Below are 24,833 nucleotides of genomic sequence, written 5' to 3' on the forward strand. Positions count from 1 at the left end.
CTCTACTCAAACGAAGAGAGCGCACTTCTCTCAATTAAATAAATTTTCACTTTCATTTTGTTTAGTCTTTGCTCATTCATCTGTTGCCCTCCACCCACACCACCACAAGTTGGACTCTCCCATGTGAGGACAGGTATAAATTCTAAATTCTAGTTTCTAAATTATAGCTCCATGGGGTATTCTAAATTTAATAGAGGACCTTTGAACTTTTCAATTTGGGCCACACACATACTTTTTTAAATATTCATAATTATGTTAAACTTGTTGTAAGAATTCGTTGTAATATATACTGTATTATAATAACTCTGAACCCTTTTCCCCTTTCTTTTCTTTTTTTCTTTTTTCTCTTGGACCAGTCCGACCCTTTCCACCTTTACCCCGCCCCTTTCCTCCGCTATTTTCATTGAAACATTTTCTCTCGCTGGTCTGTTTTCTTTTTCAGATTTTAAAATATGTTATCTTCTTCATGGATGATGTCACTCCTCCGAGAAGGCACCTGCCTCAGGACATCGACTACATCATCGTCTGTCTGGTGCTTCTACCCATGGACATAATTTTCTGCACATCCTTCGGCTTTCTCCTGGTGACGGAAATATGTAACATTCCCCCAAAAGTCTACATGCTACTTCATTTACCTTTGTCATCGACTTCTGCATTGCCGCCATACTACCAATACCTCGCACCGCTGCCTGTCATACTACTCAACGCCGCATGCCTCTGTCTCTTCGCTCACTATGTCACTGTCACGTCAAAAATATGTCATATTTTGCTGACCTTCTCGAATTTTTTCGTATGTCTCCAGAACCTTCCACATGCCCTATATATATTGAGACTTTCCGTCCCTTCTTCAGTCCAATCTTGAAAGTGGTGTGCGTGGAGGGCTCAACATCTTGCCGTCTTGCATGCTGGTCACGCCTTATCATCATCCTATACCCAGAACATTCTATTTGGAGACACTTGGTGAGCAAAGACATTTAATTATTTGCTGGGATTTAGTTTGCCAGAACCTTTCTGGATCTGGCGCTTCTCGCCTCTATTCAAGCCATCATATGTTCTTGTAACTTTGTCCATTTGGTGGGATTACTATGCTTGATTAGTTCATATAACTAGTTTTGGAATTGAAGCATCACAATGTCTGACTGTTGGAACATTAAGTACAATATCCTCCGTTAATGCGTTACGAACTCTTTCTTTATGTGGTGATACTTTTCTAAATATTCTGTCTTTTTACTTTGTGCAGCGAGATCCTGTTTCCCACCCCTGCCTGTGATCACCCTTTCCTTCCCCAGTATAGGATTCTTCTTCTTTCTAGGTGCTTTATATTGTGTATTTGTACTTGGGAATCTCATTTTATCTGAAATAGCTTTATTTTAATCAATGTTTTGTGGCTAGTTCAAGTATCTCAAGTCTTGATTGAGGTTCTTATTGCTATGCTAGTATATCAGTCCCCTTACTTGTTGTTTGTAATTTATTTATTCAAAAAGCAATTGTTATTGATCTATCTATCTATCTATCTATCTAATTTTGAATCCTTTGGGTTTTTATATGCTTCCTTAACTCTGCTTATTGGTTCTTCTTCTTATTATTATTATTGCTTACTTTCTTATTATTCTAATATCTGGTACTAAGTTAATAAGATGTCTGAATTCTGCCTATTTTAATCTTATATTACCTAATGAATCATTAGCTGAGGTAACCCCCAATACTACCACCATCACATATTAAATGATTTCACCTCATCTCAGACTCCGAATCAAGATATGATACTAAGGGGGTAGACATGCGAGGGCGAATCAAAAAGTAAGTTACACTTCCAAGTTATGGCTATTTATGAAACCACCTACACAAAGGCAGCACAGCTATGACAACATACAATGTAAGTTCACTTTTCCACACAGTCCCCAAGAGACTGTTACATTTTTCGGAACGGTCAACCAACTTTTCAATTCCAGATGCGTAGAAATCACTTTCAGTGCTGGGTAACCACCTGGAGACAGCTGTTTTCACCTACTCATTGTTTTGGAATCGTCGTCCACCAAGATAATTTTTCAGCACACCGAACACATGATAATCGCATGGCACTACTGTAAGTCTGGACTGTATGGAGGATGTTGCCATACCTCCCTCTTGAATCGCTGCAGCAGTTCGGACATTTGGCAGGCTGAGTGAGGTGTCATGTTATTGTGCAACAAAAACACACTGGTGCTCAGTTTTCCTTACCTCTTTTCTTTAATTGCCTTACGCAACCGGTTCAAATTTGACAATTTGAAGTCGAGTTGATTGTTGTGCCTTTTGGCATGAATTCCACGTTAACCACACCCTCCATGTCAAAGAACACTGTCGCCATTACCTTTCCTGTTGAAGGTTGGACTTTGGCCTTCTTTTGTGGTGGTTACGTGGTGTGCACCATTCCATCGATGTTCTCTTCGTTTCGGGGGTGAAGTAGTGGACCCACATTTCATCCCCTGTGATGATTCGCTACAGAAATACGTTGCCCTCCACAGAATATCATTGCAAAAATGTCAGTAATGATTGGAAACGTCCCTTGTGAACATCGGTGAGCAGACATGGGACCCCCACCTTTGACACAGTTTACAAAATCCAAGGTGCTGGTAAACAATGGAGAACATACTGCCATATGACATGTTCAGCATTTCCTGCAGTGTTGTGTGGCGATACACTCTAATGATCCCATCCACACGATGAACATTTGCAAGGTATTGGACATTGCGGGCCTGCCTTCGCAATATTCGTCCTTGAGATCCGTGAGTCCAGCGTCAAATTTGCTTACACCACTTTACAATACCTGAGCGAGAAATTTCATGCTGGCCATATACAGCAGTGTTTTCACAATGAATGTCCATGTAACTGAGCTGTTTATCCCACAGAAATCTGATTGTTGCATGCACCTCCAATTTGGAGTGAACATCCAGTTGATGCACCATTGAGGCTAACCCGCTCTGCACATTCAACATAACGGGATACCACACCAACCTTCTTATCAGACATGTCAGCAGTTTTTGTAGCTTGCTCCGCAGTGGCCACAGTCACGACACACAGCGTGCTCTCGCGGCGAGCTAGCATAACTTACTCTTTGAATCACCCTCATACATATACGAATTCCTATGTTACCATTATTTCCAAGCGCCAACGAATCCATGAAGCCTGTCTGCTGCCCTGTTCACGAGCAGAGCATGTAATGCCTGCTCCTAGAGCGACAAGTTGATGACTTATGCCCTAGTCCTCACTGTTTCCCTGAATGTACCTCCCTCTAACCCTTGTAAACAAACCCCCTAACTTATACATACCAATGCGGTTCAAGTGAAGGTCATCTGAACTTAGATCCCTATTTCATACCCACCCATTAGAATCTACAAATCTCACTCCCAATTTCCTGACAAAAACTCTCCACAGCTTCATTTAAATCCCCAATAAACCTACAGTCAGTACCCCTCCAACAGAGTATCCCACTGTTAGCAATACCTGCTCCCTTAAACTCCTCCCATTCTGTTGTAACCAGATCCCACATATCCCCAACTATGTTAGTGAATATTCCTGCTTGCCTTATGTTGTTCATATCAATGTGGAAAATTGCAATCCTCTCCTTTACCATAGAACTTCCATTCTGCTTTCATCAATATCTCCCTTAACCAAATTTCTGGACAACACTTTACCCTGGTTTCTTTTCCTCCACACACTTTCCTCACATGTCTAACAATGGAGTCACCCATTACCAGAGCCTTAACCCCACCCACCTGATTGAATTCAATTCTCTCCTAGCCTTCCCTAACTTACCTGATGGTTGCAGAACCTATTTCCTCCTCCCTTCCTTCCATCTCATGACGCTGTTCCATCGACTTCCTATCCTCTACCCTATGTTTTTCTTTCGTAACATTTCTTTCCCTCTTTCCTCACCACTTCTCTGTAACACATCTCTGTTTCCCAACTTCCCTCTGCTTTTCTACGTGCAGTGACTCATAATGATTTCACTGATTCTTCTTCTGCCTGTCTGTCATCCACAACTTTTCTCCTTCCTTTCTCTCCCTCTTCCCTCCTTACCATACCTTATACATTGACTGATGGAGATCTACCTTCATTCTTGTCCTCTGTTAACAGCCTAATTATCTTCCTCAAACTCACTATCTCTTACCTCATTCTCTTTAATGCTCACTCACACCCACAGTCCCTACAGCTGCCTCCCTCACCAGTCTTTTATCTTCTATTCAGAAATATTAAAATATCAACAGAAATAAAATAGTGTATTCTCTAAATATAGCCGGCCCCGTGGTGTAGGGGTAGCATGCCTGCCTCTTACCCAGAGGTCCTGGGTTCGATTCCTGGCCAGGTCAGTGATTTTTATCTGGATCTGAGGGCTGGTTCAAGGTCCAGTCAGCCTACATGAAGAACTATCTGACGGTGAGATAGCAGCCCCGGTCTAGAAATGCAAGAACAATGGTCGAGAGGATTCGTCGTACTGACCACACGCCACCTCGTAATCTGCAGGCCTTTGGGCTGAGCAATGGTCGTTTGGTAGGCCAAGGCCCTTCAGGGCTGTAGCGCCATGGTTTAGGTTTTTATTCTCTAAATATATCAGAGAAAAAATTATACTGTGTACTATACAAGAATTTCATGACAATGAATTGAGCAAGATACTAACTGATTAAATAACTTACTTAGGTGAATGCTAATTATAAAATAACAGTAATAACTGAGATAAAATAATACGAATAACAGCTAACTATTGAAATGTGTGGTCACAGTAAATATGCCAATACATAGACAGATTATTATTATTATTATTATTATTATTATTATTATTATTATTATTATTATTATTATTATTATTCACAAACAGAAATGAAAATTGCCTTAAATGTTGAAATATCTAAAGAACTACACAAGGATTATACAACAGTAAAGCAAGAACAATACCGTCAAATAAAATAGCTACACTACAATTCTAAAACGCTCATAAGCCTATTCTAATTACTGCAGGGTAACAGAAACAACAGTAATGTAGTTAAAACTAAATACTCATTAGAAAGGTTTCCTTTCTCATGCTAGCTAGCAGAAATTTAAACTACCTTTAACTGCTGAAAGATCTATGGTGCAAAGTAGAAAGTATGCCAGTTGGAACTGCAAATATCGGAATACAGGAATCAACTGATTATAATAATTTTTCTCAACTTCCCTGTACTCTTCTTTCTCATCTGTATGCCAACAGTGCAATATTTGAATATGAAGAGTAGCTCATTATTACAACAACCCAAAGGACTAATAACTATTTTGCCACTGAAATACCGTAACTGAACACCACAGGAACTACTAAGCATAAAATTTAAATGAATATCACTAATCTTAATTACTATTAATAAACACTAAACACCAATATTTATTACACTAAATGGATACCACACACACACAAAATTAATCAAATTTCAAAAGGTATTAACTACTTTATCACTACGATAAGACAGAACACTTTCAACAGCTGACCATTCACTAGCACGTTCAACATTAAACTATCAATAAACTTACAGGGCTGATAATTCAAGTTGTGTTATCACCCTTTTCTGTACAAGAGAGGGTAAGCACATATTAATAATATGTGAAGGTGCATTAAAGTGTTAACAACCATCACAGGTAGCAAAATTCAGTACTGAAGAGATGTGTATAGTTCTGTTTCCTATATGTTAGGCAAAAATGAATTAGTTTATAATTAAAACTGTGGTGACTAAGATAGTTATTAATTTATTTTGTTTTTCCATTTTCATCAACATTCAAATAAAGCCTGATGGACAACTGGATAGATGATGATAGTATGGTGCACCATATCTTTCTATTCATATACTGCAAGAAACAATCTGGTGCTATTGACAATTCATTTTCTGTGAATCTCTTGTTCTAGGAAGGCATTCTTGACACCATCACTCTCAAATTCGTAGATATTTCCTGCAAGTCTGTTCATTAAGACTTAAAACAGACAAGCCAAGCACTGACAGATTATCTAAGAATGGACGTATCAGACTTCAGCAGCCCAGAATGACCAAACAATATAGTAATACCAAAGACAGAAAAAAATAGCAAGAAAATTATAGAAACAAAGAATAAAAGCAGTAGAAATTAGAAATACCAATACAAGGAGGGCATCTTCTTCTAATTCAACAGGCATCAGCCCATCGTCATGAAAACATTGTCACTTAAGCCCCCACTCATCAACCAAGACCCACTATCAAGACCATTTTCAGTAATTTGCAGTCCTACAGCTTACTAATTGTCTACTCATCTCTCATAATCTAGTCATGTCCTACAGCAAACAAAGCTTATGATGATGAGCCAAGGCATTCTATGAGATGCTGACCAATGTATACAGCAGACTTAACAGCAATGACTTCAGGATTATTTTACGTGATTTTAACACTTTCACTTCCATATCGACCATGGTCGGATTAGGTTTCATGTGTGTAAAATACCGTATCTGACCTTAGTTGGATTTGAATTTGCACCAACTTTTTACGTTCAGATGTACGTTAGGTGACACAGTAGATCAGTTTTCGGATAGATAGCGAGCAGATTAACATTTTACTACACCTTGAGGTAATTACCGGCATTGTGGAATGTGTGATCTTAATAAGCACGTGCCAGTCCCGAGGTCTCTGAAGTGCACGGTTGGAATTCAAGTGATTTTGAGCGATGAAACTAACAGTCATGATAAGTAAAAACATCATTCTACGACATCTTTTGAAGGCGTTTGCAAATTTTCAGATTTTTACGGCCTATAGTATAAGAGTGATACTAAGTTAAATCTGCGTGTTACATGCAGCATAGCTAGTCAGGGTGGCATCTAAAAATTCCTGGGCTGTGGGATTAGATACCAGTGAAGGGAGTTGGGAGTGAATGTGTTAACACCAAAATTGGACAAGGATGAAGATTTGACTTGGTAAGTAAGCACGGTCTAGTTGTAGCTAACAACAGGGGGGATAGGGTATTTGAATTTTGTCAAGAAAACAAACTGATAGTCATTTTCACTTGGTACAAACTGCCCAAACATCACTTATACACATGGGTTCACCTTTAGAAGTAGGCTCCAATGAACCGATAAGGAACCAGACTGATTATATTCTAATTAAAAAGTGAGTTAGAAATATGATCATATGAGTGACAACATATCCTGGTGGAGACATTGGCTCTGATCATCTCCCACTAGTAGCAGATGTACAGTTGAAATTAAAGATGGTTAAACAAAACAGGTTTCAAACAGAATGGACACTACCAAACTACACAAGATACTACAATGAGAGAAGCAATTGTGACAGTACATATATCACACCCCAGAATTATATGTAGAAGTTAGAGATATTATTGTCAGTATTCTATTTTTATTATTATTATTATTATTTCATTTGTATACTTTGCCATTTATATTGGTAAGCTGGAAGATATCCACATATGTAGGTATGAGTAATTTGTTTTGCACGAGTGGGAAAACATTGCTGTAATAACTCTGGTAATTTGAATGAGTCATATGGCTACCCCAGTGTCTGTTGTGATGTACTTGTGTCAGGAAATTCCATTAGTCATGTATATATCCCAGCCTGATGAGATGAGCTTGTTGTTGTACCAGGGAAATTTGATGATTCATGTAAAACTCCCGAGTGTTTGTTTATAACTTGGGAGAAAGAAGAGGTTCACTCATGATTGGCTGGCAAGCACCAATCCAGACGTATCATCTGAGAGGAGGGGGATGTTGATGTCTATAAAGGTTGATGATACGGAGACTGTAGAGAACATTGTAAGGGTGATTGTAAAGGTGATTGTAAAGGAACGAGAAGGAAGATAACTACAACTACAACTGACGCACTGTACGGGAAGGAAGTGGTGCTGATACACGGTACTGGAGTGACACGGCTGCAATGGACTGGACTTCAAACGTTCGTGGAGCGTAGTCTTGTTATGTTCGTGGAAAGTGGCTGATTGTGGAGAGTGCTTGCGCATTAAGTATTGTAGCACTTGTGGCGGCCTACCATTATATGTTGGTGAAAGCTATCTCAGACTTTCCATAATTTATGTTGAGGATCGACAGACGTGTGTATATATCTTTACAACAAGTGTTAAAATATGTGAACACAGTAGTACAAGGTACAGTATCTGTGTGATGTGATAACTGCCGATTATGAGAATCGGTAAGTCGAATTGATATAGAGACAGTGAAGGGTATTTATCTTCATACATGTACATTGTTCATCGGACTATCTACAAATGGTACCTTAGTTCTCGCTTTCGTTTTCCCACGATTTTCATTATTGTTGTTGTTGTAAATATTGAGTCTTCCAGCAATATTTTATGTGTGTATTATATGTATAATATTGTATGTTGATGAGGTGCTCGTGCACGGAATTTGTTAAGAATATAGTTAGCTATTTTAGAATCAGTGTTATTGATGAACCTAGGTGCAGTTCCTACCTAATTAGTCGTTTTCAGGAGGTTAGGTAAGGCCTGCAGCAGATGTACCAGTACGCAGCATTATGTACACGCCCTGGGATATAAAGTTTATCATGCTCTTATCTAAATTCGAGGGATCCATTCTGGTGAACTCTGGCGCCCATACTACGGACATTTTGGTTAATCATGCTTATTAATTTTATTAAGTTTTTGAGTGATTTTATTTATATATTTTTATTCATGATTTTATTTATTATTATCAACAAAAACGTTACACAATTAAAGAAGAGTTTAACAGTAAACCAGGGAATGGCTTACTCACAAATGTTGATAATGCACAAATCCATATGGAAATACTTAAAAAATATTGGTTGCATTGGTTAGTGTTTGTAAAAAACATCTAAGGACAATAGAGGTATAGAAGAAGAAGAAGAAATGGATGATAGATAAGATACTGAAGCTGACGGAACAAAGAAAATGAGCAAAGTGCAATGTAGAGGATTATCAGCAGATACAAAGAGAAATTAGAATAAAAATCAAAATAGCTAAAGAAAACTGGATGGCAGAAAGAGGCAAAGAACTGACTGAGAAAAATGAAAAACATGACTACATTGAACTGCACAAGAAGGTCAAGGAGATAAGAGTTAAAAAAAAAAAAAACAAGCCAACATCAACCACTCTTCTTGACAATTCCAACGGACCCATTTTGGACAAGCAAGAAATCGCACACACTTGGGAGAAATTCATAAATGAACGGATTAGTGCGACGGAGGTGAGAGTATCCAATTCAGTACTGCTGATGGCCCAGAAATAATGAAGGGTGAACTGCTGCATGCTCTAGCTTTAACTCCTAATAATAAAACACCTGGACTTGATCAGATCTCGGCTGAAGTTTTATAACTGATAACAGAAGACAATATTGCTCTGATCACCAAACTCTTTAAAACAATATACAAGGATTCGAGCAAAAGTCATGGCAACTATTTTTTTTTTCCTTGTAGATATATGAACGGATCACGAACGTATATGTGCCGTGTGAAAGTTCTACAGGCATAGTGTGTATGCAGAACAGATGATGGTGAGTGTTGTGCGAGATGGAAGTAACCCGTGTTGAGCAGCGCGCTTACATCAAAATAGCCGTTCTCCGAGGGAGAAATGTGATGGAATGTCACAGTCAATTAGTGGAAGCCCTTGGGAATAATTTGCTACCATACCGTACAGTAGCACGGAGAGTAGGAAAGTTTCAGCAAGGACATGTGTCAACGAGTGATGAGCAACGTTCGGGACGACCTGTCATTGTGCGGACCGACGTGGCACATGCTGTCATTGAGCAGCTCCTGGATGAAGACAGACGATGGACGCTACTGGAGTTACAGAGGGCAAATGGCATCGAGAAACGCACCATCCACAGGATATTGTGTAATGAGCTGCAACTGCGCAAAACCGCATCGCGGTGGGTACCGCATGCACTGACGGAAGTTCAAAGGTGGGTGCGCTATGCAATATGCTCCAACCACCTTGCACGATGGCAACAGAACGGCAATCAATTCTTGTCATGAATAATCGCCATTGATGAATTTCGGGCCAGGGCATACGAACCAGAACTGAAACGTCAGTCCGCGGAGTGGCGACATGCTGGATCACCAAGGAGGCAGATGGTCCGTCAGAATCCTTCCCCAGTTAAAATGATAGTGATCATCGCGTATGACATCAGGGGTGTCATTGTTTGCCACTTTGTTCCACATGGCAGAACAGTGACCGCACAGTACTACAGGGACTTCCTGGTGTGACAGGTACGACATGGCATTTGGGAGAAACGTCCGGATCTTGTGGACAGTGCAATAATCCTGCACGACAATGCAAAACCACATAAAGCAGAATGTGTAGGGCAGCTACTGCGACGTTGGGGATGGGAAGAATTGAAGCATCCACCGTACTCTCCCGACATTTTGCCCTGTGACTTTGATCTCATTTGAAAGATTAAGGAACCACTACATGGTAGGCGGTTTGCAACACGAGAATACATTGCTAATGCTGTGCGCCAACAGGTGACCCGATTCACACATGGTGCGGCAAATGCTGAGGCAGATGGTATTCAGCCCCTCTCACATCGTTGGCAGCATGTAGTGTCAGTAGCAGGGGACTACTTGGAGGGTCTTTAGGCCCAGGTTTGTCATATCAACTTTATGTGTACTGTGATGTCATTCTTTTGCACCGGGAAGGCCATATTGCCCTGTGTACTACTGTAATAAATTAGTGTGTTACGATATTTCAGTGCTATTCATTGTCCACACATGTAGTTAACACCTTGTACTTTCATTTGTATATGTCACATTTTCCAACCAGACTGGTATCTTCAAGAAAAAAAATAGTTGCCATGACTTTTGCTCCAACCCTCGTACAATACAGGAGAAATCCCAGATGACCGGCTACAATCAACATTTATTTCCATAACAAAGAAATAACATCCAAGGAAATGTAATGATTACAGTCCTATAAGTATAATGAGCCACATGCCGAAGACATTTCTGAGTTATAATACATGCACATATAAGATAACCGCCTGGTGGCCATGATTGCTAAGACGTTGAAGTCTGTATGGTCTGATACCGTGATTAGCAGGTTTGAGTCCCGTTGGTCGAAAATACTTGCACCATCAGAATGTTAGCTGGCAGGGTAGGGGATGTGGTGGTATACAATTTCTAATCACTAGATTGCGCGCCAAAAGCCTGCATTAAATTCCAAACCTCTCTGCAGTGCTCATATGGAGTGAAAGCATATGGCGCTGTTGATGGTGAGTCATCTGTTAAGCCTTGAGCACTGATCAAGATTCTCCAGCAGAAATTATTAGACATAAATGATATCCACATCATACAAAATCTTTACTGGATCCTGTGAGCCACAATCAAGATTGGACAAACAAGAACTTTGGAAATATATATCAAAAGAGGAGCATGCCAAGGAAAAATACTTTCTCCAATCCTATTCAACCTCTATGCCAATCACATATTCAAAGAAGCCTTGCAGGATACTGAAATAGGTGTGAAAGTAAATGGAGTCATTATAAACAATATTGAACATGCAGTTGACACCCGAATTACAAGTAACATCATTGAAGGTTTTCAAGAACTGCTCAGTAGAATTCTTCTCCGTGGATTAAGGTATGGTCCAAATATCAATACCATGAAAACCAAGTTCATGGCATTTAGCAGAAGCAACCGTGAAGGTGCTCTTCATTTCATTAAATAAATAAAACATGGAATAAGTGAGTCAGTTCACATACCTTGGAAGCACCATTACAGAAAATCTGGAATCTGAAATAAAGATCAGATGCTGGATTGACATATCTAGATCATCTTTCCAAAAGATGAGGTCATTCTTTTTTTTTGTCATGATAATTTAAACCTCAAAATAAGGTAAAAGCTGTTGAAATGTTACAACTGGTCAAACTGCTTTATGGAGTAGAGACCTGGGCAGTCAAAACTTCCTTTATGAACAGCATAGAGGCCTTTGAAATATGGTTACATAGGAGTATGCTCGGAATACCCTGGACAGATTTTGTTACAAATAATAAACCAGAGCAAAGTGAGAGCTGGTGAACATCATCAAAGCCAAAAAAAACCAGCTTATTTAGACCATGTTCTACAAGATTCCAAAACATCAAAGACTGGACTGGCATCAACAACACCAAACAACTCTTCAGGTTAGCTGAAAAAAGGAATACTTTCTCCAGGGTGACCGCCAATGTCTGAAGAAAAGGGAGAAAAAGAAGAAGAGGAGGAAATTCATGATGTACTATGGCTACCATCCCGTGGGGGTTGTCTTACCTGTTCCCCTATGGGCGCGTCCCAGGTGGTGGATAGGGGGGCCCGCCGGACTTGTCTGGAGGGTCTGAGGGTCACGGACCAAAAACAGGTATTGCCAGAAAACGTCTTGAGGCATTACGATTGTTACTAGCCGAAGCTAACGCTTGGAAGTAGAAGCCTCGCCCACACATGCTAGAGATGCATCCATGGTTCCTACACATGGGTGATACGGTGGTTCAGGTGAAGTGGTGCTGGTGACTGAGGTGAAGGCTTACTGCGGGGTGCTGGAACCAACACACCACTTTGCTCTACGTAGCCTGGACAAGCTGCGGGTTGGGAAAGGGGCGAACCCAACCTAGGGGTAAACTCATGGCTGTGAACTCAGTCATGGGAATGCCAAGTGGAAACCATGTGAGTAGGCCTACTGAAGGAGGAACAAACCTGGTTAGGTTCAGGTCAGGGGCGGACCTTTGGATGGATGACAAGGAGGCATGGTTTCTGCTATGGAGAGCTTGAGTTGCAGGTGGACAATATCTGGCTGTATGCCTCATCATGGATGGTGGGGACAATGCTCAGAACCCTAGAAAGGGCTAAAACCCTATGACAGACTGAAACATGGATGCTCAGAAAGAACCATTTTCAAAAATCCTGGCATCAAGGGAAGCCATGGAAGCTCCAGCAAAGCAGATCCAGGAGCAAGCCCAAGATGGAAAAATGGAGACAGAAGTCCCAATAGGGCAGGCTGTCACCAACACAAAACAAGAAATGGCAACAGAAGTTTCAGTAGAGCAGACTGCTACCACAAGCAAATCAGGAACGTCCGCAGAGACAGAATTGAAGATTTCTTCATCGTAAATCAACAGATTACATATCGACAAACCACCTCACAACAGTGCATACTATAAAAAAAAGGAAGAGAGTGAGGAAGGAAGCCAAAATAGTGGCTGGAACTTGGACAGAGAAGAAGCCAAGGAACAGGGATTGGCGAGAGGCTATCCCTCCGACAATGCCCACAAGGCTAAGGTCAGAGATAGTACGCGATCAAGTTTGGCTACAAAACTGCCCGCCAAGAAACAGAAAGAAGAAACGGTCATGTCCTTTTTGGAGAGACTTACTTCAATCAAGGTAGCCATAATACCTAAAACCTTCCAGATTGGAAACTGAAGGAGGAAGACGTAAAAGAGCTGTCATCTGTTCTGATAGCACAGACGAAACCGCTGTCGGACGGATGTCTTCCAGGCTTCCTCAAGTCTCCAAGGCTGGAAAGTGAAGCAATGGTACTGATCTGTGTAAATCCAGAAGCCAAAAGTTGGCTGGAACTGACAGTAGCCAAGTGCAACCCTTGGAAAGGGGAGAATTTGGAGGTGGCAGAAGCCAAGAAGGTGCTGAATACTACAAAGGTCATCACCAAGTTTCCATCCCTATTTTATAAGATGAAAGTTGAAGATGTTCTTGTCAGAATACATCAGCATGACACCAAACTTCCGACGAAAGAGTGGAGAGTGCTGAATGTGACAACTACTGATGACACACAGACAATTGTTTTGGCCCTTAATGAAAGAGATTTTGAAGAGCTCAAGAAGGCCAAGCTTGGACTTGGACAGATCAAATTTCAAGTAATTATGGGAAAAACAAAACCTAGATTTGGCCAGGAAGGTGCTGAAAGTTCTTCGGGCCAACCTTCAACACAAAAAAGCAACTGTTGCCAATTTCATCAGGAAGTTCAAGTCCGAGGCTACTGACATGGCTCTTATACAAGAGCCATGGGTAGTTAAGGGCAGAGTATCAGGACTGGGGGAATCTGGAGGTAAGCTAATGTACGATACTACATTGGATATGCCCAGAACTTGTGAGCAGAAAATTAAAATGCCTTCTGCTACAGGAACATTTTTCAAGAGATTTAGTGGCAGCCAAGATAAAACTTGGAAATTGGGAAGGTCCCAGAGAAATAACAATAGGCTCTCCGTACCTTACATACAACTCAAAGGATCTGCCTCCATTGGAAGACGCTGAAGAATTGATTTGCCAAGCAAAGTACTCAGAGCAGATGCAAATACACATCACACTGCATGGGGCAGTACAACCTGCCATGCAAGGGGTGAGTCTTTACTAGAGTTTATTACTAGTGAACAATTTGGCCCTGCTGTTAGGAGCACATGGCTGTGAGTTTGCATCCAGGAGATAGTGGGTTCGAAACCCACTTTCGGCAGCCCTGAAGATGGTTATCCATGGTTTCCCATTTTCACACCAAGCAAATGCTGGGGCTGTACCTTAATTAAGGCCACAGCCACTTCCTTCCCACTCCTAGTCCATTCCTATCCCATCTTCGCCATAAGACCTGTCTGTGTCGGTGCGATGTATAACAGACTCTTAAAAAACAAAAGGAGAGTTTATTATTAGAACAGAACTGATAATATTATTAAACCTAGGAAATAAACCAACATTCTTAAATAAGAATTGTAAAGAGGTAATAGATATCATATTGAGCACCACGGATATAGGAAACTTTGTTAAGGACTGGAAGGTGCTGGAGGAGCCATCCTTCACAGACCACCAGCATATCCAATTTGCGATAGATGCAAGGCAATCTGCTACTGAATTGTACACAGATCCTAGAAGAACTACGACTCGACTTTGTGGTCTTTATAAGAGCTATACGGGAAGGGCTGCCTGGAGTAGTATCAGGAATAGGTTGGAACCTCCCTAATACTTATCAAGAAATTATCATAAGCATAAAATTAGGGCCAGAAACCAGCATACGGGTGTGGGAAAGTTTTCCTTCATTAACAGGACCATAAGGGATTGGAATAAATTACCTGCAGCAGCCTTTGATAGATTCCCTTCTGGTATCAAGTCATTTAAGAAGACCATTAGTGCTAGTGTAAAGTGAAAGTTGTAAATTACGGACACTGAATTTGTAATTTTCTGCTTGGTTTAGATTGTGAAACTAGGAGTTTTTCTTGTGGCATTCTCTTTCCAGGGAATTGCTTGTTGTGCTCATGTTGTTGTTGTTGTCGTTGGGTAATTACCAATGTTATAACTTTATTATCACTTGTAATTTTTAGCTAGTAGTAAGTTCAAACTATAGTACTGTAAGCTGTAGTGTTAAGCACTGGGAGATACTCAAATTTTGTATGAATTTGTATATGACGATGCTGGATTTAGAATATTAAACTAGTAGTATTTCTTGCATTTTTTTTCTCCCATGGAATTCCTTTTTGTACTCGAGTTGTTGTTGTTGTTGTTGTTGGGTAGTTATGTTGTTAACTTGACTTTGTTATCACTTTTAGTGTTAAGCTAGTAGTATGTTCAGCCTATAGTATTGTAATTTGTAGTGTTAAGTACTGGAAATACATAAGTTGTGAGCAAATTTGTATATAATGACGCTGGATTTAGAAAATGAAACTAGTAGTATTTCTCGCTTGTTGTACTCTTGTTGTTGTAGGGTAATTATGGTTTAACTTCACTTTATTATCACTTACAATGTTAAACTAGTAGTATTTCTTGCATTTTTTCCCCCCATGGAATTGCTTTTTGTACTCGAGTTGTTGTAGTTGTTGGGTAGTTATGTTTTTAACTTGTCTTTATCACTTGTATTGTTAAGCTAGTAGTAAGTTCAGCCTATTGTACTGTAAGCCATAGTGTTAAGCACTAGAAATACTTAAATTGTGTGCGAATTTGTATATGATGATGCTCGATTTAAAATGTTAAACTAGCAGTAATTCTTTTTTCTTTCCATCCATTTGCTTGTTGTATTCTTGTTGCTTGCTTGCTTGCTTGCTTGCTTGCTTGCTTGCTTGCTTCCTTGCTTGTTTGTTTGTTTGTTTGTTGGGTAATTATGTTAACTTTATTTTTTTTGCAAGTTGCTTTACGTCGCACCGACACAGATAGGTCTTATGGCAACGATGGGACAGAAAAGGGCTAGGAGTGGGAAGGAAGCGACCATGGCCTTAATTAAGGTACAGCCCCAGCATTTGCCTGGTGTGAGAATGGAAAACCACTGAAAACCATCTTCAGGGCTGCCGACAGTGGGGTTCGAACCCACTATCTACTGAATACTGGATACTGGCCGCACTTAAGCGAAATGTTAAATTTATTGTATTATTACATTACTGTAAGTGACCATTGCCACCAGAATATTTCCCATTTGCAATATATTTGTTAATAATAAATGAATGAACTGGGATGAATACAGAGAAGTTCTAGACCAGGTGGTACAAAAAATCCAAACAAATGTAACGGAATGGAGGGAATTGGATGAGGCAGTGAAGCAATTAGAAGAGGCCATTTTAGCCTCATACCATGACAACTGTCTCCTTAGAGAAAAGAAAACTGCCAAAAATATTAGGTGGTAGAATAATAACCTAGCCAAAATGAAGAAAGAGGTTAGAGCGTAGTATAAAAAATCATCAAGAGATGACATGTGGGGCGTATATCATAGGAAACTCACTAAGTATAACCTAGAAATATGGAGAGCAAAAGTGAACTCTTGGAGACTGTTTTGCGAGAAAGTGGAATCAAACACTGAAGCAGCAAGGCTCCAGGAGGTTCCTAAAATGGTACATATAAATCAAGTGGGAACACTGGAAAAAGCCGATGGTACATACATTCAGACAGGAAAGGACATGCTGGAGGTGTTGCTAGCTTGTCATTTTCCTGAGGCTGAGAAGTAGAAGGGGAAGAAATGGTTGAAACAGAGGCCAGACCATGAAGAACAGATTGGAACTGTGCCAACCGATTAATTAAGCCTAATCATGTAAGGTGGGCAATCAACATGTTTCAGCCCATAAGGGCTCCAGAGCCAGATGAGATATTCCTGATTCTCTTGCGGGAAGGATGGGAGATAATCATCAAGGCCCTGACAGACCTTTTTAGAGCAAGCCTAGCTCTGGGGTATGTGCCGAAATCATGGTCTAAGGCTAAATCAGTATTTATACTGAAGCATGGAAGGCTCACCTTTTTTTTTTTCATAGTTGCTTTACGTCGCACTGACACAGATAGGTCTTATGGCAACGATGGGAAAGAAAGGGCTAGGAATGGGAAGGATGCAGCCATGGCCTTAATTAAGGTACAGCCCCAGCATTTGCCTGGTGTGAAAATGGGAAACCACGGAAAACAATCTTCAGGGCTGCCGGCAGTAGGGATCGAACCTACTGTCTCCCAAATACTGGATTCTGGATGCACTTAAGCGACTGCAGCTATCAAGCTCGGTGGAAGGGCAAACTATGCCCAAGCCGAAGCCTATAGACCATTATGCTTAAACTCCTTCATGCTGAAAGCAATGGAGAAGATACTGGATAAATACATCCAGAAAACTGTGCAACTGAACTCGACCTTACATGAAAATTAGTTTTACTGGGCAAGTTGGCCACGCAGTTAGGGGCGCACAGCTGTGAGCTCGCATCCGGGAGATAGTAGGTTCGAACCCCACTGTCGGCAGCCCTGAAAATGGTTTTTGGTGTTTTCCCATTTTCACACCAGGTAAATGCTGGGGCTATACCTTAATTAAGGCCACAGCCGCTTCCTTCCCACACCTGGCGCTTTCCTATCCCATTGTCGCCATAAGAACTATATGTGTCGGTGCGACGTAAAGCAAATGGAAAATCATTTTGCATACAGACCTGGCAGATCCACCGGGACAGCACTCCATCATTTGGTTTGCAAACTATAGGAAAGCCTAGAATACAAGGAAATTGCTCTGGCGGCATTTCTAGACATATACTTAAGAAAATGGAAATTGCAACACCATGAAGTCATTGGTCGTTTGCGTTGATTTTCAAGATATGGAATGATGCCATGTAGGTATGTAAATGATCAAAGTTTTGGACCCATTGGATTGTTGCTACAGGTCTCCCGACGTGATTGGTCGCGGAGGAATCAACTCCAGTATACGGACTCTGCTGTAGCGTAGTTGACTTGCAGTCTGTGCAGTGACGTGTTTCCCGTCAATCATGCCTCGACGACAGAGAAGAGCACGCTATCAAGAACTGTCACCGTTTGAGAGGGCTCGGATAATTGGGCTGTGTGAGGAAGGATTATCGCTAAGGACTGTCGCTGCACGTGTTGGCCGACAGGCATCTACGGTACAACGTGTATGGTAGCAGTGGTCAAATGAAGGTACCCACACTCGTAGACCTGGCACAGGCCCAGCGCGACAGACAACTGCGAGAGAGGATCGCCGCATCATTCGAATGGCCCGGATGGAACCCCATGCAACAGCAGTGCAAATTCGAGCAGCTGTGGCACTGCACATTACACAACAAAACAGTTGGTAATCGCCTGCGTGCAGCTGACTTACGAGCCCGTGTCCCTGCAGAAGGTGTTCCAATGACCCCACAACAGCGACGTGTAAGGCTGGCCTGATGTTGAGAAAGATCGACGTGGGTCGACGAATGGCATAGGGTCGTCTTTGGTGATGAATCGCACTTCTGTCTTGCCCGCAGTGATCGCCGGAATCGTGTGCGCCGACGTACCGGGGAGAGGGGCCGCCCAGATCTTATTGTCGAGAGGCACACAGGGCCAACACCAAGCATTATGGTCCGGGGAGCTATTGGCTTTAATGTGAAATCACAATTAGTGCTTGTTGAGGGTGCTATGACTGCTCGACAGTATGTTGATAGGGTACTCAATGATGGCGAACATTGTTAATGGGATGTTTCAGCAGAACAATGCCCGGGTTCACACTGCATGCATCTCCAGAGAAGCTCTCCATGACATCACAACCTTAGAATGGCCCGCCAGTCCTATTGAGCATGTGTGGGACATGATGGGTCGACAACTGGCCAACCATCCTCAGCCACCCACAACTCTGGAAGAACTGACCCGTGCAGTGCAGCAAGCATGGGCCACAATTCCACAGGAAGCGATCCAGGGCCTTATTGACTCCATGCCTCGACGAATTCATCAATGTATTGCAGCTTGTGGTGGGCACATCCTGTACTGATGGTTGTCCAAACTTGCGGTCAGAGGGACCTGAAAGTGTAATCATCGAATCACAACCAAACACTCGTCCTGCATGTTCAATTGCAGCAATGTAGCACCACTCCTTCTGGGTGTTGCAATTTCCAATTTCTTCACTGTAGAAGGGGCCTTCAGTAATACAACCTACAACTCAATGATTAAAGTTGATGAAGATAGTAGGGGGAGCAAGACTGTTGTAAAATGGATTAGATCCATGTTAGATGAGAGGAAAATAAAGGCAACTCTCTTTGAAGAGACGCTAATGGTTAGAGCCACCCGAGGTTGTGCGCAGTGAGGAATCCTTTCTCCTCTTCTGTGGAACTTTGTGGTGAGCAAAATCATAGTCATGCTCAGTGAACAGGGATTTTACACACAAGAATACACAGATGATCTAGTTATTGTGGTAAGAGGTAAGGTGACGAGTTCAGGACCTCATACAAAGATCATTTAATCTTGTGGAGAACTGGTATTGAGAAGAACAACTCACAGTCAACCTGAGCAAGATAACACTGGTCCCTTTCACAAGAAGGAAGAAATTAGAGGGGATGAGAACAATGAAGCTCTTTGGGCAAGAAATCTGTATGGAAGAATTTTTTTTTTTTTTTTTTTGCTATTTGCTTCACGTCGCACCAACGTAGATAAATCTTATGGCGACGATGGCATAGGAAAGGCCTAGCAATTGGAAGGAAGCAGCATGGCCTTAATTAAGGCACAACACTGGCATTTGCCTGGTGTGAAAATGGGAAACCACAGAAATAGGCTTCAGAGAATGGCACGTATAGCCAGAACTGGTGCAATGAAGAATACGCTGGCAGAAGTCTTGAATACCCTACTGATGTGACCGGTTATTATTAATATTTAATATTTGGAACTATAAACGAACATTGCAAGAAGTACGTAATACCTTATTTTTTTGTTTTTCTTGTTTTATTATCTGGACTAGTGATGAAGAAAATTCTTTATGTAACTTGAAGAAATTATGTATAAGATACCTGGTGTTATTTAATTATTATATGTTCTAGAAAATCAAGAACATTTACATACTGAATTTTATGAAGCTCTTGATGCAAAATTTTAATTTTATAGAAGAATGTATTGTGTAACTGTGTTTTAAAACTTGAACGCAAATTGTGAGGCAGGGTGTACTGCCACGTGCCATTTTTAGGAGTATTTTTCCAGTAGTTTACTGTAGTGTGCTGGTTCATCAGATAGAATAATCTCAAAAAACTTTCTGATAGGTCAGAATAAAAACCTTTCTAACTGGTGAATGTGGGTGTCAGGAGTAATGCGATTTGTTAGCTGTGATCGCATGATTTCTGGTTTAGGTCTCCTCGTGAGAGTGAGGCAAACTGTCCACGTCTTTTTGCACTGACTGGCTTCGGGAGCAGACGCGGTCGTCATCTATACCATGATGGGGATGCCAGCCTCTAGGGTAAGCGCTATTTCTTCTTTTGAACTTTAACTTTAAATGTAAAATTTACTTAGTGCGCACGAGTTTACCCTCATTACCCATATTTGCCAATTTGTTCGTCGAAATGATTTAGTTTGCCAACTAGTCATTTATCCTTTTGTTTCGGAGGCAATTCCCTTTTTCTTTTGGTTTTATGAACTGTGTAATTAACATTTAAAATTTTAGTTACCTCTGGGATTGCCTCCCATAGCTCTGTTTCATCGTAATGCATACCAGATTAAGGTATGCACCTTATTTTTAGTGGCGTTTTTAAAAAAAGCCATCTACTTGATTGGCCTCTATGTGAAGATTTTTATAACTACTATCCTTTCTTTTCCTTGCTAATTCTGGATGTGGTGTAATGTTAACGTGCCTCTTTTCTTTAATCTCATTTGTTATAAGGGGATAGCCCTTGGTAAATTATTTCATGTCAGTTCTTACATTTCTTAAATATAATTTTAAGTTTATATCATCTGCAACAACCTTTACATGATGATGATGATGATGCTTGTTGTTTTAAGGGGCCTAACATCGAAGGTCATCGGCCCCTAATGGTACGAAATGAAAGAACAAAAATTGCAAAGGCATCCACTGACCAAAATAAAAATAAAATATGGCATGAAAAGTTAATGGATGGACAGGAACTCAACAAAACACAAAACAAACAAACAAAAACCAGTGGATCGGACTCAATACAGATCGAAAATAACATCATTACTGACCAAGGAACCACTTATAAAGCACAATGATGCTTGGTGTCTAAAGGGAGTGCAAAATCCACGTCTAAGGCCCCACATAATGGTACATGTCGCGAGTAAAATAGAACCATGGTATGTGTCATGTTGGGGTATTAATCAGAAGTAGCGAAGACTCACGGTGTTCCACAAAAGATGGTACTACTCACAAGTATTGCAATACGTACAAGTAACGCAGACCTATGGTGTGTCTCACACAATGGCCCAACTTAGAGTCAACGCAAACCGAGAAGGTTCCCCACCTAGGTGTACTAAACACGGGCGCCGGTATTCCCGTGGTGTTCCTCACATAGTGGATACTAATCACAGGCAACGCAGACCCACGGTGCTGCTCATATAGTGGTACAACTCACAGGCTACGCCCAGACCCGCGGTGTTGCACACATGGGTACGACGCACGGGTACTGGAATCCACCAGGCCAGGCTTTAACTGCTACTAATCACAAACCTATTTCGTACCGAATTTAGTGGTACTACTCGCAAGTACAGGCAACCTATGGTGTTCCCCGCGTGATGGTACGATTCAAAATTAGTTTCATGGTTCTAATTCAGTCAGCCCTTGGTCGCCCCTTTTAGTCGCCTCTTACGACAGGCAGGGGATACCGCGGGTGTATTCTACATGTGCGTCCCCCACCCGCAGGGGGCAACCTTTACAAAACTACTTTGTAATGATTTTAGGACACTCCTGTTAATCTTGTCTTTAGATGGCTTAAAACTCATAGGGGTGAACCTCGTTTTATTGGCACAATTCATATCGTAAATTTTGTTTATTTGCTATGTTAACTTTATTTTATTTGATTGCTGACCTCTGTTTTGTAACATTATTTTCCGTTTATTTTTTTAGTAAAATTAAGATCTCAAGGGATAACTATCAGCTTCTTTTTCCCGCAACACATACTATCTCATGGACCTTGTAGGGTTTCCCTCCTGTTTCCTATGTCCTTTCTCATACTTGTCATGTTGGTCAGCCTGATGCTTATTTATTGATGCAGATTCTGGAGTACAAAACCGGTGTGTGTTTTATTTAATTTAAAAGCGTTCAAATATCATGAAGTTTAAGGTTCATTGTTTTTATTATTCTTCTTGTTCATCATGAGTCGTGAAATCGCGGCACGTTACAGATGACCTATGCAGCTATTATATGGTGGACGAATACAAGTAAAGGAAAAGTCAGTAGCAAACTAAATAGCCTTCAGAGAATGGCATGTATAGCCAAAAATGGGGCAATGAAGACTACGCTGTCAGAAGCCTGGAATACCCTACTAGATCTCCCTCCATTAAGTACCTTTATAGAGGGACAGGCTAGAATGAGCTCATATTGACTGGAGCAAAATGGTTGCTGAAAGACTCAAAGGCCCAATCTTGGATACGGTAAAATTAACAGAGTAATAACGGGGGAAGTTTTACACATGCCAGCTGATCATATGATTCCAAAGTATATCTTTGAGAAACCATTTGAGACCCAGATAACCAAAAGGGAAGACTGGGACATTAACAGATGGAAAACTGGTAGGGAAGATATTGTGTGGTGGACAGATGGCTCAAGAACTGAGAAAGGAACAGGAAGAGGGATCAATGGGGAAAGACGTGAGAGATCAATCCAAATGAGCCTAGGCAGATACACTACAGTTTTCCAAGCTGAAGTGATAGCCATCATTACATGCCTTGAGGAAAACCTGAAAATGAACTACAGAGATAAGAACATTTTCATATTTACAGATAACCAAGCCATTAAGGCACTTGAAGCTGTCCGGGTCACATCCAAAATTGTATGGTGTTGTCATACACTTCTCCTGAATCTTTCATAGTACAATGTTGTTAAAATAATATGGGTACCTGGGCATGCAGGCATAGAAGGTAATGAAAAAGCAGATAAACTGGCAACAAAAGGGTCAGAAACACCTTTTGTGGGCAGAGAATCAATATGTGGGATCTCTTATAGACAAGCCCGACTTTACATAGGTAAATGGGTACAAAAGAAACAAATGGAAAACTGGAAAAATGCTCCAGGATGCAGGCTTGCGAAAGAACTAATAAAGAGACCAAACAAGAAGCGTACTAAGGAACTGATGAAACTCAGCAGAAAAAATATAAGACAGGTAGTAGGACTGCTGACTGGACACTGCCATCTTAAAAAAAAGCACCTGCATAGAATTGGAGTAATAAGAAACAATGTATGTAGGAAATGTAACAATGCAGAAGAATCAGCTGAACACATACTCTTTGACTGTGAGGTCCTGGGAAGAATCAGAATCTGTGGGATTACCTGGTGAAGAAAGAAGGAACATCCAAGAAGACCCCATAAAGACCTGCAACTTTGTGAAGGGAGCAGGTATAACTAGGTGGGGATGAAGGAAAACACATGGTAGCAAAAGATCTTTGAGGTCGATGCTAAAAGGAACTTTTTAAAGAGACCCCATAAATAAAGGAAGAAGAAGAAGACTACCATCACTAAACACCAACAAACAAACTTAATTACTAATAATTTTATACTGTACCAGTTTATTTTTCTGGAGCATTAACAGGTCAACTCTCTCTTCAGAAGCTTGAAGCTTTCTTTGGCTATCTCCAATTTCCAACTGTAAGTTCTGGATTTCCACGGTGAGAGCCATCATGGACTGTTCACTGGTATTAAGTTTATCAATCAAACCTTTAAAAAAAAGCATAAAGAAATACTGAAATCCCCTTTCAAGAAAATTTTAACCACCTAGTATTCATTTTCATAAGTTAAACTATTATATGTTTATCCAGGATAAGATAAGGTGTCTGCCTAATTTGTACTCCATATCAATCTGTAGATCTCATGGAATATGATCACAAGATTAAAAGAGTTATATAAAGCAAAAAATAATTTCCTTTTAATGAAAGAAAATAGAGACAGTCAAATGAAAATGGGTCAGTTGCCAAAACATGTCCTTGAACATTTCATACTCAAAAGTAATAATAATAATAATAATAATAATAATAATAATAATAATAATAATAATAATAATAATAATAATTTTTTGCTAGGGGCTTTACGTCGCACCGACACAGATAGGTCTTATGGCGACGATGGGATAGGAAAGGCCTAGGAGTTGGAAGGAAGCGGCCGTGGCCTTAATTAAGGTACAGCCCCAGCATTTGCCTGGTGTAAAAATGGGAAACCACGGAAAACCATTTTCAGGGCTGCCGATAGTGGGATTCGAACCTACTATCTCCCGGATGCAAGCTCACAGCCGCGCGCCTCTACGCGTACGGCCAACTCGCCCGGTATAATAATAATTAATAATAATGCTAATGCTATTGGTTTTACGTCCCACTAACTACTTTTACGGCTTTTGGAGATGCTGAGTGCCAGAATTTAGTCCCACAGGAGTTCTCTTACGTGCCAGTAAATCTACTGACACGAGGCTGATGGATATGAGCACCTTCAAATAT

General features: G+C 40.8%; 1 protein-coding gene across 10 annotated transcripts in view; it reads right to left on the reverse strand.

Moving 5' to 3' along the window:
* LOC136864525 (CAP-Gly domain-containing linker protein 1) overlaps positions 1 to 24,833 on the reverse strand; it is a 958,550-nt gene that overhangs the window by 214,926 nt on the left and 718,791 nt on the right. For all 10 annotated transcript variants that reach the window (XM_067141621.2, XM_067141618.2, XM_067141619.2 and 7 more), the window contains one exon: positions 23,912 to 24,063. In XM_067141621.2, the coding sequence (XP_066997722.2) occupies positions 23,912 to 24,063 (152 nt within the window). The remainder of the gene's footprint in view (positions 1 to 23,911; positions 24,064 to 24,833) is intronic.

This window comes from Anabrus simplex, chromosome 2 (assembly GCF_040414725.1).
Source record: "Anabrus simplex isolate iqAnaSimp1 chromosome 2, ASM4041472v1, whole genome shotgun sequence".
NCBI lineage: Eukaryota > Metazoa > Arthropoda > Insecta > Orthoptera > Tettigoniidae > Anabrus > Anabrus simplex.